At 39.8% G+C, this 20,493-nt stretch overlaps 3 protein-coding genes and 1 long non-coding RNA gene across 6 annotated transcripts in view; 1 reads left to right on the forward strand and 3 right to left on the reverse strand.

Annotated features, from left to right (window-relative positions):
- Positions 1-94: 94 nt before the first annotated feature.
- LOC120769613 (argininosuccinate lyase) lies at positions 95-6,687 on the reverse strand. The gene is made up of 4 exons (XM_040096713.1): positions 5,860-6,687; positions 745-951; positions 493-686; positions 95-414 (listed from the first exon to the last, which is right to left on the reverse strand). The coding sequence occupies exons 1-4, from the start codon at positions 6,575-6,577 to the stop codon at positions 133-135; spliced, it is 1,401 nt and encodes a 466-aa protein (XP_039952647.1). The 5' UTR covers positions 6,578-6,687; the 3' UTR covers positions 95-132.
- A 3,522-nt stretch (positions 6,688-10,209) lies between these two features.
- Positions 10,210-15,406, reverse strand: LOC120767826. 3 transcript variants are annotated; one of them, XM_040094113.1, is made up of 5 exons: positions 13,489-15,406; positions 13,211-13,432; positions 12,905-13,125; positions 12,041-12,851; positions 10,210-11,209 (listed from the first exon to the last, which is right to left on the reverse strand). In XM_040094113.1, the coding sequence occupies exon 1, from the start codon at positions 15,044-15,046 to the stop codon at positions 13,613-13,615; it is 1,434 nt and encodes a 477-aa protein (XP_039950047.1). In that variant the 5' UTR covers positions 15,047-15,406; the 3' UTR covers positions 10,210-11,209; positions 12,041-12,851; positions 12,905-13,125; positions 13,211-13,432; positions 13,489-13,612. The 3 variants fall into 3 exon arrangements, with proteins under 3 accessions (XP_039950047.1, XP_039950046.1, XP_039950045.1); XM_040094112.1 differs by having other exon boundaries at positions 12,041-13,125; XM_040094111.1 differs by lacking the exons at positions 12,041-12,851; positions 12,905-13,125.
- Positions 15,407-16,011: 605 nt separating this feature from the next.
- Positions 16,012-17,191, reverse strand: LOC120767827 (dTTP/UTP pyrophosphatase). Its single transcript, XM_040094115.1, has 4 exons — positions 16,998-17,191; positions 16,692-16,936; positions 16,410-16,556; positions 16,012-16,340 (listed from the first exon to the last, which is right to left on the reverse strand). Exons 1-4 carry the CDS (start codon positions 17,085-17,087, stop codon positions 16,163-16,165), a joined length of 660 nt encoding a protein of 219 aa, XP_039950049.1. The 5' UTR covers positions 17,088-17,191; the 3' UTR covers positions 16,012-16,162.
- Positions 17,192-18,164: 973 nt separating this feature from the next.
- Positions 18,165-20,493, forward strand: part of LOC120769038 — an 84,580-nt gene continuing 82,251 nt past the window's right edge. The window contains exon 1 of the long non-coding RNA XR_005704816.1: positions 18,165-18,725. This is a non-coding gene — a long non-coding RNA (uncharacterized LOC120769038). The remainder of the gene's footprint in view (positions 18,726-20,493) is intronic.

The raw sequence follows: 20,493 nt of genomic DNA on the forward strand, positions 1-20,493 counted from the left end.
AGAATTTCTTCATTATTTATTTATTTTTATTTTTTAATTCTTTTTTGTGAATTTTTTTTATATTTTTTTTGTGAATTTTTTTATTATTTTTTTTTTCTATTTTTAATACAATTTTTTTATCAATTTAAACATTTATTTCAACTGCTTAAGCTGCTCTAAGAAATTTTGCAGCGTCTTCAATTGTTGCTTCACCGATTTGGTGGCGGTGCCACCGGTTACATCATATTTCTCCACATTAACGCCATAATCGGACACTTTCGCAATGTCGACATTAAATTCTTTGCATATTTTCTGTAGTTCACCCAAAGGTATTTCGTTGAGCTCCAAGCCATGCTTTTCCGCATAAGCCACCACCTCGCCGATGTAGTGATGAGCCTGACGGAATGGCACACCCTTACGTACCAGATAGTAAGCCTGCGTGTTTCAACAAACAAATTGAAATCAATTTTTATAATATTTATATTTAAATATATATATATATATATAACTCACCCAATCAGTGGCCAACATGTCTGGACTCAATGCCGACTCCATGCGCTCACGATTCAATTGCATGGTCTTAATGACACCCTCAACAACGGTGAGCGCATCTTGCAGCCGATCAAAGGCATCGAACGCATATTGCTTGTCGAATTGTAAATCTTTATTGTACGTGGTTGGCGTACCCTTGATGGTCATCATGATGCCTAAATTGTATATAATTGAAACATAAATCCATTTGCATTGAAATTAGCTGCCACTTACCGCTCAGCGATGCGCAAATGCTACCGGATATGCCGCGCACCAATTCCAAGCTATCAGGATTACGCTTTTGTGGCATTAAACTGCTGCCAGTGGAGAAACCGTCGGCTATTTTTATGAAATCGAATTCTTTAGTCGCATATAATATTAGATCCTCAGCTAGGCGCGAGAGATGCAAGCTGGCTAGTGAGCAGCAGTAGATGAAGTCAACTGTGGAAGGGAATATTAAATTAGTAACTTTCGATATCTACTTTAAAATCAAAATAAAATCTGCAATAAAGTAAAAATAGTTCAACCATTCCGTTTAATACTTTTAATAAGACTTCTTCTCACTCCCTATGTTTTTATACAACAATTTTTACTGTGAAAATAGCTTATCGAAAGAAGACAAAGGACATAAAGCCTTTCCTCTTTCTTACTGAAAAGGTGAGAGAGGCAGACTGACGGACTCATAACGGAGCACATGAATACTCTCTGCGACATAGTCTAAAGGAGCTTAAGTCTAGCAAAGAAATGGTTCAATATGGTAAGGTTAAATATCAACCCGTCAAAAACAACCGTCGTCCCTTATACAAAGCGAAGATCTCGACCGGACCTAAGATCTCTTACACTTGGGGACAGGGAGTTAGAGGTATGTAAAGAAGCCTCACATTAGACTCAGCCTTACGATGGAATAAGCACATGGAATTAACACGGTTCAGAGTCATCAAGGCACTCATGATATGCAGACGCCTAGCCTGTAGATCATCCCTTACCCTTATTCAGAGTGCTGGACTTTTGAGACCATATGTGATAAGGGAGAGGGCACAATCATAAGTCGCAGTGCAAAATCTCAATTATTTTCTACCTATCTATCTAAGGGAGTACATTGAGAGGGACCGTTTACCAGTAGCAACCGCATGTTTGCTGTAAGTATAGATCGTGGAGGCTACCCTGCTTGCTATCATATTATGGCTAGGAGAAACTATTAGGCTTAATGACAAAGCAGTTGGAGCCTTTCTATACCCGTTATTAAAGCATCTGAAGAATGGCTTGCTTGTTCCCCACGAAGTAGAGTTTTATCTTCTCTTCTTAGTGGTTCTGGTAATCAACGATCAGCCCAGAAAAAAGCTTCTGAATATCGAGACTACTAAATGATACTGCTTCATGCAGCATTAATGGCAGGACTCATGGTCAATGGAAAGTTCGTCGAGTAACGTGTGGTTGAAGCAGACTCACCTTTTAATGGTATCAGGAACGCAGCACGCTTATTGTAAGCAGGGGGCAGCTGCCGAACATATTATCATTTATGTCCTCATGCATGTTTATCGCCTTTAAAAGACCCATTGCGACACCAACGGGACTAAAGTCCTCACTATATTGTTTCCTCTTTGAGCAACTCCGTACTTCTGATGGATTTTATCAATAAGAAAAGTTTTAAATGAGCAACATCCGAGACGTCGTCGAGAAACCCTCGACCGACAGTTGTGATTCCTTTCTTATATAGAGCCTTATAGTCACATAGAAAATGTTTTGGTCTTCTGGAATGTCTGTCAATTAGTCAGTGAGCTATTGACACTCCTACTAAAGTTCTTTCATCCTTTTGAACTTTAATATTCGGCATGTGTGAATAATGTTCCATTGCCACGTTTGCCTGCTTCTTGAGCAAGACAGGGATTGTTTCCACCGTGACTCAGCTATATTTATAACAACTTAACAAATAGCTAGAGGCATATAAATTCCTTCTTTTCCGGAGTCTGTATATGACTAGAAGTCGCTGAAGGTGAGGGGCAGTGAGCTTCATTGCGGTTGAGGGAAAACTAGGGAGGATGGATTGGATATCGTCAGGAAATTTATATCAACTTAAGTTTCAGGCTTTGTGACTTCCGCAGTTATTGAAGTTTTAAACCGAAGTTGCTGCCATTAAGCCTGCGAGAGATATGTATATTGCTCCGAAGTGCAGTCTTCATGAGGGAACGGTCTATTGTTGAAGCTGTTTGGGAGAAGATGAGATGTAAAAATCTTAACACTTCCTTTTGATTGTCCCGCCTTTTTGAGATCAAGGCTTAAAAACTTAGAAGCTCGCACTTTTAGACATCCTACTGAGCTAGTGCGAATACAAACAAAACAATTAAACATATTTTTATTGGCCTCAAAGTACTTAGTCGGCTTATAAGATCTGATTGCAGGAGTTCTATTTTATGGCTTCACAAAAAACTCTACATAGTGGTCCAAGTAGTCCCAGCTGGAGAATGAGACATTGAACCTTACTTAAACTTAGAACTCAAAAATGATGTTCCAACCTACAGAATAGTTCTGGTTATGGCAATAGTTGGGTACCTAGACCATTTTATAATACCCAGGGCCTCTGTAGTAATGCTCTAGGGCATGCTACCTAATTCTTAACATTTGACTATAAGAAAGAAATCTAAAAATATATATCCTCGTTTTTCGATACGGATATGAACTAAAACTTACTGGTTCCAAAAACTTACAAATTCTTCCATGTAAGAATATAAAAATCGGTCCATTATTAAAACTGCCTAAGCTCAAGACTCAATGAACCACACTGGTCCTTCATAAACTTTTTTGGCTCGATCTCTTTAGGGCCCAAAGAAAGCTGAATGAAAAACACATCCAACGAGTAACTATTACAGTAACTGGCCTGACGTCGTCCTGGCGGAACACAACACCTCTGCTAATGATCAAAGCTACTCATAATTGCTGATTCCCAGCTAATTTCACAAAGCACAAAACAAAATCTTCCTGTCTGTCAGTCCTGGGTTGGCCACCGCCATGACATGATAATTATCTGAACGGATTTAATGCAACAAAACTTGCTTCCGCTCTATATCCCCTAGACACCGTTAAGAAACCGTACATCAAAACTTATATTACGCAATGCAATTGGCTTTATACTGAAATCAATCGCTATACGCAATACAAAATAGAGGTTTTCAGTAAGGCACTACAAAAGAAACGACGTTGTTGTTTTTTTCCGTGCTCTTGACACTTCTTTCAGTAAGGTTTTCCATAGTCCCCATGAGAAGATATACGATCTGAACAACGAGTCAGAAATTGTTAAAAATTTATTTTCTGAAATCTCCGAGTCAAGAGTGGGTTGTTGTAAAGTTAGCAGCCAGTTTGAAACCTCAAAAAGGCTTTATACGTCATCTAGAGCGCAGCAATTTCAGCTTGTTCAAGAATTGAAGCCGAACGACTATTAAGAGCACGTTCGGTGAATGGGTCCAAAACGAGATGATAACTGACCCTGATCTTCACGAATGGGTACGTTATAAACAAAATTGTTGCATTTTGAGTGATAATAATTAACAAGATATCTTCGCAATATTGCGACCGATCACAACAGGAGCGATATTGGATAGATAGAGTTGAAGAGGAAAGCGAGACGCATATGTAGACAAAAAAAGAAAGAGGCCGAAGTGCGTAAGTATGAAGAGCTTGAGAACATGGCGGACAGGGCTAATGCTCTACGGCTGAAGATCAACAAAGCGGCAGGGGCTAATGGATTAAAATCGCATACGAGGTCTTATCCAGCATAGTGTGTGAAAGACTGAAGCCCAACCAACTGATTGAACCTTATCAGTATGGCTTCAGACCTGAAAAATCTACTATCGACGAGATTATCACCATACGACAAATCTTGGAAAAGTCCCGGAAAAGGAAGATCGACACAAGCCACCTCTTAAAGCAGTTTACGACAGTACCTAAAGGAACTGCCTTTATGCCGCGATGTCTGAACTTGGTAAGCTGATGTTAAGCAAAACCAAAAGTTCCGTTGGCATTGGGAAGGACTTATCTGAACCGTTTGTTACCAAGCAAGGTTTTAGACAAGGGGACTCCCTATCTTGTGACTTCTCCAACCTATTGCTGGAGAAAATAATACGAGCTGCAGAGCGAAATAGAGAAGGTACACTTTTCTATAAGCGTGTACAGCTTCCAGTGGACAAGTTTTGCGGAAGATTTATGAATCTTTCGGCTTTGACAATGACGAGTGCCACAGTGAAACGATGAGCTGTAAAAGAAATCGGCGACATTAACATAGTTCAGCGAATCAAGAGACAGCGGCTGCGCTGGCTAGGTCATGTTGTCCTGATGGAAGATAACACTCCAGCTTTGAAGGTCTTCGATTCAGTACCCGCCGGTGGAAGCGGAGGAGGAAGAATACCTACACTCCGTTAGAGAGATCAAATGGATAAAGACCCTGCTGAACTTGATATCGTAGATTGGCGCCGAATAACGAAAAGCAGAAACGATTAGCGCGCTGTTGTTTACTTTTCCACAACCGCGTAAGCGGAGTCTACGCCAGTAATAAAGTAGCCAAAATGTTACAGTTAATGAGGAACGCTACTGATTCTTTCATGAGGATGTTGATGTAGGCGACTTTTGGTTCCAACAAGATGGCGCTACATGCTATACAGTCAACAAAACAACGGAAACTTTTGGTGAGACGCACTATCACGCGAGGTTGACTTGTGTAGTGGCCTCCAAGGCTATGCGATTTAACACCGCCGGAACTTGTGCTTGTGAACTTGTCCCCGCAAATAAGCCCGACACGATTGGCGTCTTGGAAGATAATATTCGGTGCGTTTTTGCTAATATAGGGCTCCAATTCCGACTAAAAGTGGTCAAAAATCGCATTTTTGCTGTTAAGACAGTCTTGTAGTAAGCAAACCATATAACAAAGTCAATACAATGCTCTGTATTGCGGTCTCTTTTAAAACCGATTATTATATTTTTTTCACTCTGCATCTTGATTAGTGCTAATTTTATAACAAATTGTGTTCAACTTTAAGCAAGTGTTTCCCTTCATGTAAATACTCGTCACAAGCAATAAATAAGAAATCATTATTCAAAACATTCGAACAAGTAACTAAAGCGTCGATTACTTTAGAACTATACTTGACGTATAAATATTGCGCTTATCGCGAGATAAGCCTTTGCAACTGTGTGACGTAATCAAATACACACAAACAATATACTACGAAGCTACAGGGCGCTGGGCGAATCATATGAGCACATGATCTTATGAGCTTAAAAAAGAGTCTTTTGGGTCAAGCAACATAAAACCACAACACTTCTACACCAAAAAAATAGTATTTGATCGCCACAACTTACCCACAAAATCACGATCACCCACCGCATGCATGCTGTTCGGCGTGACACCGGCAAAATTCAGACGCTTCGCCAGCCATTCACGATCAACGCCCAGCGGATTGCCTGCCAAGGCGCCACTACCCAAGGGCAGAAGATTGGCGCGCTCCTTCAACTCCAACAAACGCTGACAATCCGCTTGCAGCGCAAACGCATGCGAGAGCATCCAATGTGAGAACTGTACGGGCTGTGCGCGTTGCAAGTGCGTATAGCCCGGCATGAGCGTACCCAAATTCTGCTTCGCCTGCTCGACAGACGCCTCGATGACCGCACGCAAACCGGCCAGGGTCTCGCGTATGCCACGACGTAACCACAATTTCATATCGGTGATCACTTGATCGTTACGACTACGTCCGGTGTGCAGGCGCTTGCCGACATCACCGATCAGTTCGGTGAGACGACGTTCATTCACGGTGTGTACATCCTCATCGCTGCTGAGAAACTTAATACTACCATCATTCCATTCGCGACGCACCACTTCCAGCGCAGCGCCAATATCGGCAGCATCTTTATCGGTAATTAAACCGGCACGCGCCAAAGCTTCGGCGTAGGCAATACTGCCATCGATATCCTCGGCATAGAAACGCGAATCCAGTGGCAGACTGCAGTTCAATTTTGCTAAGCATTCACTCGTTTTGCCCTCGGCATCACCGAAACGGCCACCCCACAATTGTTGGGCCATTGTGCAGTCTATATGTGTATTAGGAGTTCGCGGCTTGGCGTTCGTGTATGGCAGTATGGGAGTAAGTACTAAAACGCGTTCGAATACGCCGACGCTCCGTACGGTTTAAAATTTAGAACACAACTGTCCGACTTGTTTGCTTTTTGCTTGTTATGGTAATAAAGTCAGCAAAATACTCGCCTTATCTACACTCTAAAATGATTACTGCCGCACTTGCGTTTCTTATTCAGCTGATAGCAGTGTATTTGCGTAGGTTGTTAGATGAAAAGCTTTGCTAATTGGAAGTCTAAATTTTAATGCTCAATTGATAGTATACTTCAGCACTCATTATTACATATATTTTATTCCGATTCGCGCTTGAAATCTCAGCGATTATAAATTTACAACATGCCAATTGAATATAAGCATCAACCGGTTTGCAGATGCTTAGATGCTGCGAGCATCGTTTAACTTCAAATATTTGTATATGAGTTGTCAGTTCGCACATTCATGACTTCGGCCTAATTTGGATTTTGGAGGTAATGATATTTCCGCTGAGTATATCAAAAGAGAAAATTGATATCCCTCTCAAAGTAATGTCTGTTTAACATGGAACTGACTTTTTGACTGATTCTGAGGTGATGTGACCTCTGTCCACGTAAATTGAACCTTGAACCTGCTTCTACAATATGCTAAGCAATCTAGAATTAGTTGTTCTGGAGTTGCCTGTTCCATGTCCCAGAATCGGCAGTTTGCTCAAGAGACTATGCCCATGTTGGACAAGTATTTCCTGAGCCTGCAGTGCCTTGTATAGAGCGTGACAAGGCGACGGAATTTGTCTCAGAGGAGGTAGATCATATCCCGGAACCTGGCAAAGTTGTACGCTCCCACTAGTAGCTTGGCGTGGCGCATTCCTGATGCATGCTGCCAGTACCTTTCTCTCCCCACTCCCTCCTTCGTGCGGAGAAACTCCTTTATAATATGGGGCTCTACCGTAATGTACGGTTCTGGCCCCAACATCTTGGAAGCTGGCGCTGAGCGTCTGCCAGCTCATGGTCCTTTATGCTCCGGCACCTAGATCAGGATGTACACAGTTGCAAACTGATAGGCGGTTCGGCCTTCCTATACACTAAAAGCGATTTGACCTAATAAACTGAGATCGCTTTTAGTGCCGCTTGACTATCGCTGAGTATATCGATAAGCTGGTTGCGATGGAGATGGGTTTCTGTACATCGTCTTATAGCAAAGACTTCTGCTTGAAAGACGTTCGGTATGAATTGTTTGGTACGCGGCCCCACACTGCCTGTTTCAATGCCTTCCGGTGTTTTCGAGCCGTCAGTGTACCATTGACGAGAGTAAACTTCTTTGTAAAGTTTACCCTCTTCAAAACGCTATCCCTTGGAAGAAGTGTATGTTTGTATCTTCTACCAAGGCCTTCATTTTTTGAGACGACATTATCTTCCCTTCGTATGTTTAGCTACCTGTTTGATTAATATATGCATCAGTGTTAGCTCCAGCATGACTTTAAGTGGTTCAAGTGGCGGTTGAGCAAATGCTCATTGCCCCTGAATCGCAGACGCTCCATAAGTGACAATAGGTCTTACGATCATGGTATACAGCTACCTGATGATACCTGGCCTATAGTAATTTCTTGTAAATAAATTGGTTGAACTTTATCAGTGTGGCTTAGACCACACAACCACTTTCACAATACGTCAAATCCTGGAGAAGACTATCGGGAAACAGACTGACACCCATCACTTTTGATCGATTTCAAAACCGCTTACGACAGCACTGACAGGAGCAGCCTATCCGACGCCAAGTCTTGGATACAAAAGACAAAAAGTTCCGCTTAATGGCGTTTAGCACAACAATCAGTTTCGTCAATATCGGTACGGACCCCTCCGAGTGGACGCGCTGCTTATCTGAACCGCAGTGGCGATCTAGATTACGTTCTAGAAGTCTCTCATCAATCCCATCCTATAACACGGCGCAGCAACGTGGATGATGACGTACCCAGATGAGAAGTACTTGAATACGATGAATTTTTAAGAAGATGGAACCACGAACTGTATGAGCTCTACGACGACATGGGTGTAGTTAAGCGCATAAAAGTCCAACGAATGCGCTGGTTCGAACATAACCTTTGCATCGAAGTTGATGCGCCAGCGAATAGCTCTTTCGATTCCAGACCTCTTTGTGGACAACGAAACCAAGAGCGCCCAACCATTCAATGGAAGGACTAAGTGCAAAGTCCTTGCACTTAAGATGTCCAACTGGCGTCACCTCGCAAAGGATAGAGGCAATTGACAAATTTCTTTTCTCGACGCACAGTAATAATGGCGACTTGAATTTACCTAAAATTCATCACATTCAAATTATGCTTTATGTGCCAAGAAACAACCTAAACTTCCGAAAACGTTTCGGGATCTCCAATCGATGTTCGGTGGCAAAGTTTTGGATACGTGATGAGTATTTAAATGTGGCTAAGGAGCTCAGCTTTCTCATGAAGGGTCTATGAAAATCAAAAAATTCGTTAGACTTGGAAGCTGTCAACGTTAGTGATTCGATCTGAACAATAGATTGTAGTATTGGCTTGGACAATAATCCATAACCAATTTCGTGAAGATATATTTTCAAATAAAAAAGTGGTCTCACCTAGTTGTTGTTTGAAGGGTCAGTTTGTACAGCAGCTATATGTTATAGTGGTGCGATATCAGCGATTCCGACAAAGAAGAAGCTTCTTGGGAAGAAATTTCAAATTGATATCTCCCGGAAGGGAGCATTTCATATATAACAGTCCGGGGACACACCATCATGGCTGGATTAAGCTAATCAAACATATATAGAGCTTATGGGGTCTTCCAACTTTTCCCTCTAGTTGTGTTAAACTTGGTGGTAAGCTTAATATTTCCCGTTCTGGGTATGAAAAAAGAACTATAAAAGTTTTGAAAGCTTTTGAAGTACAAGAAGCTCGGCAAAACTTCCAAAAAAAACAGACTTCCACACACAAATAAACAATATTTAAACATTTTCAATTCCATACCAGCTCGATATTGTTAAAATTGAGCTTTCCTTAATTGAAGCTTAAAAGCTTTATTCTAATTTGCCAAATTCAATAAAAATATTTGTTTAACAAAAACATGTAATAACCTTGAGTTTTATTTATTATATTTTATTTATAGTTTGTTAAGCAATAAATATATATTTAACCATGTAGTGGAAACACTCAAAAATCGGCTGCAGCGACGCTATCTCGCAACTAAGTTGTTGCCAAGATGTTGGAGGCGATAAAGACAAACGACAGAGTCCACATGGGCTTGTACATATATATTTATGTGAGTGAATGCGTAACTGTTTATTTATTTAACTCTTACCACACTACAAATAGATTTTTCATCCTAGATTTCGTTAAATAAACTTATCAAATCATAACATCACTAGAGTACACACCTCTTCTCTCGCTGATGAGAAATAGTTAAGTGAATGCACCCTATAAAACTCAACCATTATCTATTTTCATGTAAAGTACTGTGCAATATAATATTAATAATCGTATTTTCAGTTTGTTCAGGTTGTCTGTATCACTTTTTATTTTAATATACTGTTTGATCAAATTTGAGCCGGACTCAAAAATAAAATAAATTTTCAGGTATTTTAATACAAATCTTTATTGTTGCCCTCAAAATAGGCATCTTTTGATTCAACTCAGGAATGTCAATATTTCATCCTATTTTCCATACACTTGCTATAAGCTTCGGCTGGGAGTTCCTTCTGTACATTCGGAATATTCAGTGAATTTTGATTTCTTCGGTTTCGGCACATTCTTGAATCGCCATTTGTTAGATTGTTGGACAATTTCGACTTCATATTCTTAAATCCACGTCTCGCCACTAGTAATGATGTGGTTGTTGAATGTAGGGTCTTCAGCTAAGCAAACATCTTTTTTGCGCACTCTCCGTTGTTTTTGAAAAAGTTTCAAATTTTTTTGTATGTGTCTAGAGTTAACACGCTTTAAACATTAATAAAAATGAGTTGCGCCGATTCATAAGAGGTGTTGAGATCCTCTGACATCTCTCTAATGTGACCTTAACAGTTTTCGAGCACTGTGTCTTTAACTTTTTCGATGTTACCGCCATTAACAGAGGTGGATGGACGAAACGCATCAGGCAAGTTTTCGATTACTTCACGATCTTCAATGTATGCTTTGTGTAGACTCCACAAAACACTTCTGCAGCCTTTTCAACAACTCGTTGCCGCGATTCCATTGGAAACAGGAAATTTCGGGCAAACTTGTTGCAAAACTTTTCATTCCGTTAATCTTGTTTTCAAGCGTTGATTTTTTAAAGACACAAACAAAATATTTGATCCAATAGTTTCGTAGCTTTTCGATATTCCTTAAAAATCTTAATCGCAAACTCATTCATATAAGCTTTGACAATCTTTCACCTTGATTTATGGTACGGGCCAGGAGAAATGAAAGCGATTTCAACCTTTTTTCTTTTCAAAGATGTGAAACCAGTGGAATGTGATCACTTTTGATTAGGCCGAGCTGAGCCCAACTGCTGAATTTTACAGGGAGAGTATGAATTCCCTAGCTTTGCATTAACTTTAATTTTTCGACACTTGACTCTCTAAGAACAGCAGCATTGTCTGAAAAATCGGAAGAATTGAGTTAGATTAGGACGTAGATGGATCAAAATACATTTGCGAAGAACTTCTTAACTAATAAAATAAGAATATAAAAATAAATCACAAAAAATTCCAAATTTTCAAAAACAAAATACAAATACATATAAAAGTTTATGATAACTTTGTCGGTATTCGAACCAAAATGTGGACCTATTTTAAAATCAATGACGTGCCCTAATAGTATAGAGATTTTAGATTCTTACTTACATAGGTCTGAAATGAACTAGCTAGAAAGAAAGTTAAATAAATGAGGATTGCATCGCGACTTAAGGTCAATTGCGCCCTCTTCTAAGTCACGACTCACCTAGTCCTAGCTTATTGATAAATTCCAATATACTGCTAGGTGATCCCAATGGAAACCAAAGGCCTTTATCCTATGTCTACAGACTGCTTTGCAGTCAATTAGCAGGTGTTCAATACATTCTATACATTTCTGCACCAGTAGCGATTTGTTCTCGTACGCAGAGATCGCTTTAAGTGCCGCTTGACTAACGCCGAGTATGACTATACGTTCGTTGCGTTGGAAATTTATCTCTATGCACCGACTTATAGCACAGACCTCTGCTTGGAATATGCTCGGAAAACTTCCCATAGGTATGGAGAATTTGGTGCGTGATCCACATTCTTTACTTAATAGTACTATCCCTAAGCAGTAGCTCGAGAGCGGAATAATTCTTTTTATCCTTGTTGCTAAAGTTAACCTCGAATTTCTTAACGAAGTTTACCCTTTTGTTAATGCTGTCCTTTGGGAGAAGAGACAGTGGTATTTTGATTAAGAAGCTTTTACCTTACCTCTGCCAAACCCTTCTGCTCACATTTGTAGCAGTGTGTGTTTGGCTATCTGGCCCATTACTTGGTGAAGCGGTGTGAGCTTCAGCATGACTTCAAGTGCGGGCGTCGGGTATGTGCACATGGCAGCCGACACAGCGATGTAGGCGAGTCGTTGAAGCTGTGAAAGTTGAAATCCTACCGAAGACAGAAATGCGCATATCCCTGACAGATAGTACTCCACACTGTGGACAGCCTCTTGTGCAGACACGAATTCAAGTATCCCCTACTGTGGTTTCAGTTATTCTGATGTGTAGTAAGTGCTCAATCCATCTGCGCACCGGTACCACCACATTCCTTTTGAAACGTGTTGTCGAAGGCACGTCCGATATCTATAAAGGCGCATAACAATACCTTTTATCCTTTTTCCTGAAGGATTTCGCCAGTGACATGCTCTTGTGTATAGAGATCACTTTCGCGTTGTTCCATGATCCAGCGATGTACGCCAGCGTAAAGCTATCTCTCATCAGCCGAACATGGTAGGGCAGTAGAACCTGCTCTCCCTGTTGCAAAAGTGCTGGAAAGATACCGTCCGCCCCCGGATTCTTCAATTTCGCGAAGCCATAGCCTATTTGATTAAGTCCGCAGTAAACAGTTGTCTTGCGACTACCCAATCTAAGCGTGTTCGGCTGTAAGTATACACTGAGCTACCATAATTGTTTCAGGGAAATGCACCAACAGAAGTGCCGTAGCTATTTCTTTCGCGCTAATCGTATAGGTTCCGTCACATCTTTTAAAGGCTAGTACTGCGTCAGTCTTACCTTTAGCCAGAGCCCTGTGCAGAAAACGTTTTCATACAAATTTCTGAAATTCTGCTGTTTAGCACACCTAAACTCCTTGTTATAAGCGAACAGTCTGTTCTCCAGAGCTAGAGAAGTATCCCGATATGTGACCCAATTGCTGTTCTTTGTAATTCGTTTGGGGGGAGTTGCGTGACCTCTACCTTTAGCCCGAATCTCATGATTCTGTGATCCAGCATTGAAGGTTCTGATGACACTCAGATCCGTGAGATGAGTTCATTACTGAGGTTGATGTCTAGCACTTCCCTTCTGTTTCAAGGGACGAATGAAGGTTCACAGCCCACATTCTCAATACTTAGACTATTACTAATAATAAATTCAAAAATAGACTTACCCCGTGTGTTGCAGTACGTGTTGTCCCATTCTATGTGACGTGCGTTTTCATCGCAACCCAGAATCAGGGGCAGTATATTTCTCCTGTAGTAGTCTACCAGGCCCTGCACAGCCTCTGTAGGTGCAGATGGTGTTTCTCCTGAAAATTAGGCAGTTGCCAGGACGAAGTCTGCACCTTCGTTATCCTTGGCCTGCACATCGACCAGGTCCTGTGTTAGGAACTCTAAAATACAGAAGAAATCAATATTGTTCCTAACTACTATACAAGTTGATCCTGACCTCTCCTTTGCGGACCTATGGCTCCTGTCTCAGTAGGATGCCCAGGTTATCCGATGTAAACCTGCAGTGGATACTATCACCGCGTGATGCAGGTTCACCTGGGCAACTTTCGCATCGGTGACGACTACAGGATCTGTTTTATGAGGTACTGGTCCTCATCTACGCCGTCCTTCGTTTGCGTAGCATCCTCGTTTACCAGCATTTTCTCATCCTTTTCGCTCTCCTTAGTAGCCTTGGACCTGTAGGGTCTCATGACTACCGAGCTGAACCGGTAGTTTAGGCGGAAGCCCTCCTTCCGGATGAGTTTATAGGACTCATCGTCAACACAGATATTCAGCCTCCACCCAGAATCCTCAACTTTGCTATACACCACTCGCCAGGCCGAGGTATTAATTCCCTCGTTTTGGTTCCTGACGAGCCCTAGAGCAAATTCAAATGGCTTATCGGCACACCTGGGGAGAAACACCGTCATGCTGTGCATGGGCGGAATGTCTTCTCCCCTCTTTGCGCATAGGACGGGGCCCTTCCAGCCTACCAGCTTGGGGGCGATCTCCCGTAGCCAGTCAGCACTTCTCTCGTCCTTGCAATCCACCTGTAGTATACCGCCCTTAAAATGCACCGCATGGAAGGAGACTGGGTACCCACACCCCCTGTATACTTCTTCCATGAGGAGATCTTGTAGAGCGGTAAGCTCCTCTGCCCCCATAGTCTCCACCGGGTAATTCAAAGGCAGCACAGCCATCTGTATACCTTTTAAGGCATCCGTACATCGGCGCTGTCCCTCAGCCACCCGTGAAGGATTAGGTGCGGAGAGTACACCTCCAGCTACCTGGGCATAATTAACCTTCTGCCGTTTAGTGTTCGGTGGCTCCTGTGGCGTTATGTGTTCGCTTTTGCGTTTCATGGTATGTGTCTTTGGAGGCGCCGTCCTTTCGCTTCCGCAATTACTGGATGGATTGACGTTGACTGGATCGCGGATACGAGTTCCGCTACTCCGTTTGCTAACGGATGCGGTATTTCCGGCCTTACGCGCCTTTGAAGCGGCGCTGCCTCTGATCCTGTTACGCGCCATCTGCTCGGCCTCCTCAGGAGATCTTCCTTCCTGAAGATGCCTCAGGTACCATTTAAAGCTGGCACCGCTCATTCCCCTCCTACGAGGGTCATCATGACCACCTGGATGACCTGCTGGTGGTAGGGGGGGTACTTTGCCTCTCCGTTTCCTTTTTTTTCGAGTACCACCTTCTCCAGAATCCGAGCAGCTTAGCCTGTTTGAGGGGGCTATGGTGGTGTTCGTCACATTTCCAGCGACCGCAGTGGATGTCGTCTGCTGAGCGCTACTACTCGAGGGCATGTCGACATCATCCTCCCTGATATGCTCTTCAAATAGCGCACGATCCTCTGGCGATAGGGCATCCAGGAAGCTAAACTTAGGTTTAGCTCCTGAACACACCTTATCTGCACCGGTACTGTTGTCATTACCATTGTCCTTTGCCGTTTGCAGTGGTCGTTGCCTTGTGGTAGTTATTTGTGTTGTGTTTGTTGCTTTGTTGTTTATCATCTTGTTCTTACGACCCTTGGCTCAACGCGGTGAGCGGTCAGGTCTACATTTGTATAGGGGAACACGAAGGTCCGCCGCGCCAGAGCCCCATGACGCGGTAAGGCCACCGTTACTTCCCAATTCGGCCCGGTGTTGGGAAGGCTCCGTTAGAATACAGCCGAATTAACCTCCTGGCTGCAAATCATCCAATGGGCACGGGAGTCGCATAACACCCTGGATTAGGAGGTGGCAGATCTTGGTTGCCGCAGGCATACGGCATCTGACAACCCGCCTAAGCAGTGCAAGTCAGCACCGCTCATACCGGTTGGGAGGTGTCAAGTATGCCTTGCGACTTAAGCCCCTGCACCACGACAAGGTGCCTGCCATTCGCAGAGGAGAAAATGCACTAACTCCAACATTGCTGTTTGAGGATCTCTACAGAACTCCACAGTTAATAACAAATTTTATAATTGCACTAACAAATTGCAGATACAAAAGCAGCAGCTGCATCCGATATGGCGGGTTATTGAATAATTGCTTTCAAGTACATACATACATTAGTTCTTAAATAACAGAGATCAGTAAACCGGTGTAAGATCGTTCGATCTGCATAAAAAAGTAAATAAAAAAAAAACATTTTTCAACGAAATTCAAATAATTGACAGCTTGGAATTTATGTGAAAAAATAAATACAACTCACATTCACCCACAACAGTCAAGTCTAAGTAACCGGAACGGAGACCGATTTTTTTCGGCACTCGGCACTATCCGTCAAAATTACTTCAGGAACGTTTTCTGGCGTAACAACAACTCGCATACCATCATCGAGCTGAGGAAACGTGGCTATGTGAACGCATTTCTTTGATTAATTAGCCTGTGAAACTTTAAATAATGTCTGATATTTTTAATATCATATATACTAGGCTTCTTCTTCCTATCAGCCACATACATTGTTTAACAATTTTAAAATAAGCACTTTTCCAATATAATTTTTCTCATAGATTCTCATTTTAATAATTTTGTCATTTTAATTATAATTCACTGAGATCTTTTGTAAATTTAGCTTGTATGACTTTTGTATTAAAATTGAATATCTGCGGCAGAGAACAAATATTGCATTATCTGTCATTCACTACATCACTCTTTTCTTGATTTCTTTTCGGCAGAGCAACCATTTTCGGTTTCCTCAAGCAAAGCACATATTTCCTTGCACAGACGATGTAATGGCAAGCCCATAACACAATAATAATCACCTTCAATTTTAGCAATTAAGGAGCCACCAATTCCTTGTATGCCATAGGCGCCCGCTTTATCGCTGCAGAAATGATGACAATTGTTATTGAATACAAGATTTGTTATTTCAAATACGAATTGAAATACTTACAGCGGTTCGCCGCTATCAACATAGTCCTGAATTTGTTCTTTGCTTAATTCACCGAAGTAGACATCAGTAGTTTCTGTAAAATGTCGACTGCCTTTACTGTGACGCAGCGCAATACCCGTATGCGTGCGATTACATTTGCCTGCAAGACTGCAACAACATTGGTATCACTGTTAAGATTATTAATTATATAAATATTTTGATTTTGCCGCATAGTCACTTTTATTTAAAGCAAACTGTGACAAGTCTATGTTTATGCAGTGCTCTTGCTTTGCTACCACTTACTTAGTCAGCATGCGAACAGCATCGGCAGCATCCTTTGGCTTGCCATAAACTTCATCACCTAACGTGACCATTGTGTCGGCGCCTATAACTAGTAAATCTGATGTGGGATCAGCGGCATGCAAGCGTTGATACACCTCTTCAGCCTTGCCATCAGCAGTAGCTTCAACAAAGCCAGCGAATTCCTTGAATTCATGATAGTCCAAATTTTCTTCAAAGTTAGATGGACATAACTCAATATTGAGTCCCTGTAAGCAGATATTAGTAGGAAGTCTTATAATGACTTAAAATAAAAATGGTTAAACCCACAATGGACTTTACAAGCTCCTGCCGTCGAGGAGAACTGCTTGCTAATACAATACGCTTTTGCGCTAGCAAATGTTTAACCGTTGCCAACATTATTTAACACGTATTTTTATTAATAAAACAACTTTACGCACTATAACGCTATCACACGTTTCAGAATAAAATCAGTATGATAAAATGAATACCATACTTTTACACTGAGAATTATTATTGCACTAAAAACTGTTTTCATAAACACCGTTGCCATATTATGAAATTTTACACAACTAAAACAACGCTGGAAGGCGGCTATCCTCTGGGATTTATAGCGGGATTCTGTAACCAGTCTCTAGTCTCTATTTGAGACATTTTGAGGCAAAGTCTCAATTTGAGACTAGTTACTATTCACTAAACAGTCTCTAGCATTAGTTTCAAAATATTGAGACCTGGTAGTTAGCATGTCACAAAACTAAAAACAACTCTTGTCTGCCATTTTGAATATACTGAATAGAGATCATCATAGATATTAATCGATTGTCGTTTCTTTATATTTTGTAAGCAACTCAAACACGAAAAGGTTAAAAATAAATAAATTTTACATAAATTTCGTAAATATTATGAAACAAAGTCAATATATATTTTTATTTTCATTGATAATTATGTTTTTTGGCTATGTTATAGAAAATTTAATATTTGTTATCGACATATTTATTTTTATTCAAGTGTAAAAACATCTCTGAATAATGAAATGTAATAGATTTTGTGACTGTCACTTACAGAATAGCAATATCATCTCAAGTCTCAAAAATTGTCTCTAACTTAAAATCTCAAATTTAGAGACTTGAGACTGTCTCAAGTTACAGAATCGCACGGATAGTATATACTTGTATTACTAATACCTTATTCATAAACTGTTCCCTTAACTGGCAATGCCCACAAATATTTCACTTAAGGTATGTTCAATGCTGGTTAACTATGCAACTGTCAAAAAACAGCTGCGTGGCTGTGTTTCCAAAGCAAAAGCAGCACCGGCTTTCTGTTAGAGCAAATGAAAGCAATAGATTTTTCAATCGCAAATATGCTTGTTGTTTCTTTTTAACATGCAAAACTAGATATAACTTTCTTGATATAAATTTAGAATTTGACTTTTTCTTCCGTGTTATAGCGATTGGAATTTAGTACTTTGGTAAAATTCAGAAGAGTTTGTTCAAACGCGTTTCTAGAGTTACCGAAAAGTTGAAAGTTTATTTTAAATTGTGTGCATTGAATTGTAGATTTTCTGCAATTTTAAGTATACTACGATAAATACATGTAAAACAAATTTATTTAAAACCGTCTATTGTTGAAAGTAATTCTGATATAGCTATTTCGTAGCAAATCTTCGGTATCAATTTGCTGTTGAAAATTGAGGTTATACGTCCGTACCCATTGGAGTGTAGCGGCGATTGAATATTTCTTCAGTGACTAATAAGCAAAATTACTGATGAAAAATTTGTTAATTAAACAGCAGTGTTTTCATTTAAACTCTTGATAAAAAGAGTAAGGTATCAACCATTTATTGCCAATGCATTTTGCTAATTAGAAGTATTGACAAGTGTTTGTGTATTAACAAGTGTCTAGTGTACGTTTGTATTAAAGCATAATTGCATTGACTTAAATCGAAAACATTTCTGGTGCGCCTTCAATACAAAAATTTCTGTAAATTAAACGTCCATTCTGTTTAGGCGGACGCAAATGTGTATGGCTATTGTGGTAAGTGAAAAGAAAAATTAAATTATGTATAAGTACATATGAAAAAAGTATTAATAACTATATAAATAAATTTGTTTTCTGTTAAATATTAAGCTGCAATCGCAACGTTCTCAATTTCTAATTATAACAATTTCTGGTTTGAACTGGATAAAATATTCCAATTAACTTTTCTTTTGGTAAAATTTATTGGGTGCTGTTCGCCATGCGTTATAATGCGCACTCGCTCTTTCTTGTGTCTAATCGGTGCATCGCACTAATATATCGCGCGATAGCTCATCTCTCACAATTGTGTGTGTGTATATCGTACGGAATTTGTATTTGTTGCTATATTTGCATTCAATGCAAGTGTCAGCGCCAGTGTCGCATGCGATTTAAGAAATAGTTTAGAATTATTAGAAATTACTAGCACATTCGTGAAAAATGTTTATGGTTTTGCTTCCAAAGCACATGTACAATATTAGAAAATAACGAACTTTAAATAATTAAGCATTAAAATATTATTTTCCTGTTGAAAACTCAATTATTTTTTATCATTGCATTCTAAACAACTAATCACTATATTTTAGTAAGTAATTTCGCAAATTTTTAATATCTCCCCAATTGGCATTTTGAAGTCGTGTATACATATACTTACATGTACATACATACATATGTATATCTCAAATTAAAAAGTTAATGACGCACGACTTGCCAATGGTTATAAGTATGTACATATGTATATATGTTTCAGCATGTGCGTTTTTAATTACACATTTACGTAAGTAAAGTTTCTCAATGACGTCATTAAAAAGCTAGAAGTAAATGTAACGTTGTTGTAAACGCAACAAGTGGAGCAGGTCATATTGCTGATGACTGAAGGCAGATATCTATGTAGATATGTACATCAGTACACACATACATACATAAATGAAAATGCATAAATACTGACATACATACATACATGCATATGTACTGTACATAGATACATCTGTATCCGTATTTGGATACTCTTTTAACTTCTATATGTTAAATAAGGTAAAATGTTCACCACGAAATACATACAACCAATAATGTGTTACACAATTTTCTTTAGTTTTGTTATTCGTAATAGAATATAATTCGAGAAACACATCCAAAGCTGTTTTCTGTTTATGTTTTTTTTACTTTATCTATTCTGTAGCAATTGCAATTTGTTGCATGCAGTTGCACTCAAGCAAATACACAGTGTTGAAATTTCCAAACAAAAAAAATTATCGAAAAGGAGGTTTTTATGCCAAGGCAAACTGCAGTCAATTTTCAAAAGTGTGGCTATGAAATTGTAATTACATTTATTCGCCGGCTGTATTTTGTTTGTTGCCATAGAAATCATTGAACGGAAATTTATAATTTATAAGCATATACAAATATTACAATTTAATTGTATAAGGCGTATTGACGAAGTTTACACAAAAATCGAGTGAACTTGCGTTTAATTATTTGCAAGCTTTTTTTCCATTAAATATTCTGATAGAATGTTGATATGTTCCTTATATGCATATCCTAGAGCTGCTTACAATACATTAATTTTTATAATTTATATTAATTGACATTAAGAGTAATACCATAGTTGAAAAAATTTAAATTCAAAATTATAAATTTTATTGATTGACATCATTTAAATCACCTTTTTATGAAACAGCTGACTGCTATTGTTTACATTAATGTGGGCCACTGTGTATTTTCCAATAGGTGCTATAAATGTAAAAAAAAAACATAAAACTAAATATTGTTAAATGAAATAAATGAAACT

The sequence above is a fragment of the Bactrocera tryoni genome, chromosome 2 (assembly GCF_016617805.1).
Source record: "Bactrocera tryoni isolate S06 chromosome 2, CSIRO_BtryS06_freeze2, whole genome shotgun sequence".
In the NCBI taxonomy this organism is placed as follows: Eukaryota; Metazoa; Arthropoda; class Insecta; order Diptera; family Tephritidae; genus Bactrocera; species Bactrocera tryoni.